The 5,987-nt window shown below is 50.8% G+C and overlaps 1 protein-coding gene across 1 annotated transcript in view; it reads right to left on the reverse strand.

The window, feature by feature from the left end:
* Window positions 1–265: 265 nt before the first annotated feature.
* LOC307075652 (ankyrin repeat and BTB/POZ domain-containing protein 2-like) overlaps window positions 266–5,987 on the reverse strand; it is a gene marked incomplete at its 3' end in the record, with an annotated part of 16,977 nt that continues 11,255 nt past the window's right edge. The window contains exons 7-17 of the mRNA XM_079736311.1: window positions 5,578–5,679; window positions 5,206–5,302; window positions 4,207–4,342; window positions 3,618–3,880; window positions 3,051–3,229; window positions 2,447–2,552; window positions 2,062–2,164; window positions 1,790–1,865; window positions 1,305–1,373; window positions 1,098–1,211; window positions 266–526 (exon numbers count right to left, since the gene is read on the reverse strand). Of these exons, the coding sequence (XP_079592437.1) occupies window positions 266–526; window positions 1,098–1,211; window positions 1,305–1,373; window positions 1,790–1,865; window positions 2,062–2,164; window positions 2,447–2,552; window positions 3,051–3,229; window positions 3,618–3,880; window positions 4,207–4,342; window positions 5,206–5,302; window positions 5,578–5,679 (1,506 nt within the window). The remainder of the gene's footprint in view (window positions 527–1,097; window positions 1,212–1,304; window positions 1,374–1,789; window positions 1,866–2,061; window positions 2,165–2,446; window positions 2,553–3,050; window positions 3,230–3,617; window positions 3,881–4,206; window positions 4,343–5,205; window positions 5,303–5,577; window positions 5,680–5,987) is intronic.

The raw sequence follows: 5,987 nt of genomic DNA on the forward strand, positions 1-5,987 counted from the left end.
AAGTGATTATGGAATGTAAAAAGCACCCTGATTGGCTCAGGATATAGCCAATGAGGCACAGCGAATCAGCAGCATTAGAAGAGCAGAGTTAGGTTAGATATATATCTTTTTGGCCAAAATACGACTTTGGCAATTATGCTATCAGGCTAACGACACGATGAACTCATCTATTGTATAGTTGTATCCCTAAGCAATCGCTGATGTTTGGTTTGCATAAGCCCCAGTGCCCCCAGTATAGCACCCCTTGGGTGCTGCCGTCCGTCTCTCATTCCAAACAAGCGGGGCACCGGGTTTGGAGTCTGTCCACCAGGGTGGCCTCCAGGTCCTTCATGAGGAACATCTGGTCCTGGCTGAGGCCCCCGTGGGGCTGGGGGTGTTGGTGACGGTGCTCTGTCCCTGGGGAGAAGGCGTCCTGACCGGCCCCTCCCAGCAGGAGGCGGTGGAAGTCCTCCCTCTCCAGGAGAGGCTCCAGGTTCTGCAGGAAGAAGCCCTCGCTGAACCTCTGGAGCTGCAAGGCCTCGTGCTGCTGCAGAACAAAACAAGAACGCTGTAGCGTTAGCTCCAGTGCAACACTAGTATTAGGGCCGTAGGTATAGACTAAGAGCCTCAACAGACACAACTTCAACCTGTGTTGTCGCGGTGAATAATGCAGGGCTGTATTACTCGAGTCCGGTCTCAGATTTGAGTATGATATGGAGTATGATATCAAGTGAAATGGCTATAATATGATATACATATATGACGATAATATGGCCTCATTTGATCCATACAAATAACAAATAGTGCAAAATGATCATCTTAGAATAAATGATATACCGTGTCCCTTGCATCACACAAAAATTATGAACAGGTAAGTAGGTGGTCTCCAAGAGGATTCATTTTTTTCTGTCTCGGTCCTGTCAGTCTCTCTAATTGAGACTCAGACTTGACTTGGACCTGAAGCTCTTTTGACACGGTTTTGATTAGACTCGAACCCCTTTGGACTCGGTCTTGACTCGGATTCGACAAGCCCTCGCTTGGGTTGTCTTGGAGTCTACAAAGGTGGTCTTGACTACAGCTCTTGAATGATGTTGAAGGTGGAGTCACTGTTCACTGACCTTGGCAGTCTGATGGATCTTGACACTGTTGTCCAGGGTCATGCTTTGGGACACTTGGATTTCACAGCATCTCTTCAACCCTTTCATTTGAAAAAAGTTGGCAACAGGGAGTAGCTGAAATACAAACAGAAAGTATTCATATTATCAATCAGTTGCGTCACACTATTGGGAGAAATACTTCCAAAGAGGCCAGGCCCAGATCATTACCTTCATAGCGTCTTGGTATGACAGGCTAACGCCCTCCGTCCCCCCGCAGTACAGAGATTTCATCATCATCTGGAGAGAACAGTACAAAGTAGAACAGTAAGACATATGATCTGGACTGCTGCATTTTCTAACCAGTGGTCACTCAAACTCATTCACCCATTTATGCACACATTCTCACACCGACGGCGGTGATAACCATGCAAGGCGACAGCCAGCTCGGCAGGAGCTGTCAGGGTGAGGTGCCTTGCTCAGGGACACCTCGACACTCAGCTAGGAGTAGCCGGGGATCGAACTAGCAGCCTTCCGGTTACCGGCCCATCAGCTCTACCTCCTGAGCCACATGCCGATCTTATGTGAAATCGTAATGAGAGCCCTTATCATAGGAGCCCTTATCCATAGCTTCCTAGCCCAGGGACGAGAAAAGCCCAGGCTCTGTGTCTGCCGCGGCAGTTCCTTTGACTTTGGTTCAATGGCTTTCAACTCACCTGGAATACAGCGTAGGTCATGTGATCGATGTGGATGATCTCGCCGTCGGGGGAATTGCTGAGCAGGCAACGAAACCTGTGAGGAAACCGACAAACGAGAAGATGTGAGTGTGAGCGTGGGCGTGCCACGACGAGGCACAGGTCCCCAGATAAATGGGATTTGGTTGCCTCTAGTGCACCGGTTTGCAAAGGCTGGTTATTGCAGTCTTTAGATCCTAGAGTACATGAACCAGGCGTCATTGTTGAACAGAACATCGGGTCGGAGAACGTACCTCTCAGAGGCAGACATCAGGAGCACCTTGTGGGCGAAGAAGGGACGCCCCTCAACCATGAAGGTCACGTCAGACATCTCCTTGTTGTTCAGGAAGTGAACGTCTGGACGGGGAAAGACAAAAGATTTGGTCAGCAAGATGGTATTTATTACATACCGTCTTTATAACCTAACAATTATAGAGCTCTCTCTCTCTCTCTCTATAATTGTTAGGTTAACCCATTCTTCGTATGCAACAAAGATAGCTAGGATAAGATGCTACACATTGCTAATTTCTATTTTTAAGTGCCAGGACGTTCAACATACAATAAATGCGTACAATAAGTGCCATCTTAATATTCATTGCCCCCACAATGTGAAAGAAGAAGATCTTTCCACTGTTTTACCGAGCTGTGTGGACTGAGTGATGTCCATGAAGGGAATGGGAGGAACGGCAGCACAGCCGTAGCAGTGGGAGAAAACCGAGGCCAGCTTCTTGATGATGATGTAGTCCTACAACACAGGGAAGATGTCTTAGCACAGTAGTAGGTGGTGCACAACTTACAAGCTAGATCCTGTTGCACGAGTAAGGTTGGGAGTGTTTGATTTGGAGTGACATTTCCATTGTGAAACATGAAGAGCGTCAACAAGAACAAAGACATCACAGCAGAATAGAGCACCATGTATACATTTTTACATTTTAGTTCATTTCGCAGACGCCTTTATCCAAAGCGACTTACAGGAAATGTTATTCACACACCGGCGGCGGAGTCAGCCATGCAAGGTGACAGCCAGCTGGTCAGGGGGAGGCGTCTCGCTCAGGGACACCTCGACACTCCGCTAGGAGGAGCCGGGGATCAAACTAGCAACCCTCCGGTTACAAGTCAACCCGCTGGTTGACTTGTAACCGGAAGGTTGCTAGTTTGATAGCAGCAGCACTGCCGCCTGTGTATGTATAAAGTATATGTATATGTACTAGCAGCACACGGTGGTAGGGGAGCCCAGCTGTACCTTGCTGGTGACCATCAGGCTGAACATGAGCGGCAGACCGGCGGAGAGCAGCTCCTGGCTGTAGTCGTCCACCCTGACGGCCGGGAACTCGGTGAGCAGCGAGAGGGTCACCTCGTCCCTGGACAGCTGGTGGGCCCGCTGGAGCGACGCCAGCCAGACGTGGAGCCGCCATGGAACCCCTGCAGGACAGAAGGACAGAGGGACAGAAGAGAGGAGGGCCGGTCAGAGGGAGGCCGCTACTCTCTGTGGTCTGACGGATAGGTCGGATGCTTGGGTAAACGCAATAATTGCAAATTCACATTGAGGGAGGTACATGAAATTACACGCGACTTGAAACCATTAAGGGCCGTAGCCAGGGTTTGAAAAATACTGACTGGGGCTTCAGTGCTAGATTCAACTGAATCAAGCATTTCCTTTATTTTTAGCTCTACAACAATTTCCGATGTCCGGACCTCGGTGACCTCACAGCCATGCAGACGGAGGGGTTGACCACGATGGGCGACCGTCAGCTCGTGGTGAGCAGTTAGGTTCAGACCGACACAAGGCAGAGCAGCACAGCCCACGTACCCATGGCTCTGAGCTCAATGGTCACGTCCAGGTAGCCGTGTTCAGCGCTGTAGTAGGCGGCCTGTTGGAGGGCTTTGGTCCGGGCCTTCCGCGACCCGGGATCGGGGCCCAGGCTGCCCGACATGGAGGCGTCGCGGGCGGGGGACCGCCTGCGGGTCTGAGCCTCCCCTGGGTCCTCCACCCCCTCAGCCAGGATCTCCTCCAGGGACAGGATGTCCTCCCGCCTCTGCTGGGGCTGCAGATGCAACAGCCTCAAGATGTTCCTGTTGGGGAGGAGAGGGGGGGATCGGTCAACACGGCGTCCAGGTGGAAGAAGATCCCTGTTCCTCCGGTTCAAAAGGGACAAGCCTCGCATGGGGATGGTTCGTATTGTAATTTATACAGTGAGTCTATGATCCATCGTCCTTCTCAAGGAGGTTGATGTTGTTCTAGGAGATGTTAAGGGGTGTGTGTGTGTGTGTGTTTGTGTATGTGTGTATGTATGTGTGTGTGAGTGTATGTGTGTGTGTGCATGTGTATGTGTGTGTGTGTGTGTTAGTGAGTGAGTGATTGAGTGTGCGAGTCTGCGAGCGAGTGAGTGTGCGCGTACCTGTGTCCGTGCGCGGCGGCCTGGCTGAAGCAGTTCATGTCCTCGTTGAGCGGCGAGGTCCGAGAGTTCCCATGATGCACTCTGAGCAGGGGGTCGGCTCCGTGTGCGAGCAGCAGGCTCACTATCTCGTAGTTACCTGGAGGAGACGAGACCAACACACAGAACGATACACCGTTATTCACACCATGTCACATACCAGTTCCAGCCTGGTACTACCGGACTCTCGTGCTTCATTTCATTCGCACAGAGAGTCTGGCCTCTCTCCTTTGACAAACGTTAACTCACTTGAAGGCGGGTGTCTGTTGGAGTTTAAAACTATTGGATCTGCCCGATGCCACCCTGGATCTGCCCTAACCAATCGCTATCGTTCGACTACAACTCTAACTAGAGCACGACCTTAACGTAATTGTTCTCAGGCTCTTCCTCTGTTTGTTGATTGGACCGGCAAAATTTGGCTGGAGAAAACCCGCGAATATACCGCAAACCCAGACGTAGTACTGAAGGGAAATTCAAATAGAGCGGGAGAAAGTAGGCAGGCGGAGCCGGGCTACACCAGTTCACCTCGCTGCCAATAATGCATGGTTACCTCTACTCTTAGGAATAACAACGCCGTCACGTTCTAGTTGGAAAGGTCTGTTTAACGTATGATGAATGTATGGTGTCAGTTCACATCTCACAACGGGTCCTGCTCTAAGTAGAGATGGCTGGAAAAAGTGAGAGAGCAACACAGCACCACGTTAAACAGCCCTTCTTACTTACAGCTCCCCCTAGGGGAAAGGGGGAACTGTGTCTACTTCACACTCATCCCAAGGTACACATACCATGTACACACATTATTCTGTGTACGCTGATGTTTGCATTCCTCGTCAGCCACTCCGATTGAGTTTCATGACTGGAGCTGCGTTCTTTGCCTGTTGTGCGGTTCAGTGTTACTGTGTGTATGACCGAGTAGGGGCCGAGGGTTTGGGGGTGTTCTCAGAGAGGTGACGGGGACCCCACCTGCTGCGGAGGCCAGCTGAAGGGGGGTCTCGGCGCAGCTCTCCTGGTCGTCCATCAGCACCCCGCCCTCTGGGTCTGCTCCCGCCTCCAGCAGCAGCTACAGGAACCAGGGTTACCATCAGCAGACAGCCTCCTTGATCACAGGGGCTTTGAACACCGTGCCTTGATGTGGCGACACGTTATGTAAGGTCGTCTTGAATTGTGGATGTAATGACCAATCAGGATGGAGTTCCTATAGTTCCTGAAGACACCTAGCGAGTCAAATTAATCTTATAGTTGGACGGCCCTAGAGTTAAAGTTTAACCGTTTAATGCCGGAGAAAACACCTATCTAATCACTCCTATGATACGAAAGATTGTAAAAGAGGCTTACCTGAGTGACGGAGAGGTGTCCGCGCAGCACGGAGAGGGTCAGCGCCACCCAGTGGCGGGTGCCGGGATGGACCGCCGGGTGGCTGGGCGAGCAGCCCGGGATCTGAGGAAGTGAGGCGTTTAACGACGGGGACACACAGACCACCAGCCTCTGACTAGCAGGGAGAGCTGGGAGAGTCATCGATTTTTAATCGTAATCGAATGAATGGTTTAGGACGTTTTTTGTGGGGGAAAAAAGGTTAAATATCAAAACGGCAGCTTGGACTGAGAAAAGTGTGTGAGTAGAGTTTGCTTAAAGTATGTGGCAACTAAAAGCAAATCACGTTTATTCTAACATCTTAAACTGAGGCACGCAGCAGAGTGGGAGATGTGTTTTATTTATTTAGCGTTTGTTAATCATTGTTATTCCTC

This window comes from Pollachius pollachius, assembly GCF_949987615.1.
Source record: "Pollachius pollachius genome assembly, chromosome: 5".
NCBI lineage: Eukaryota > Metazoa > Chordata > Actinopteri > Gadiformes > Gadidae > Pollachius > Pollachius pollachius.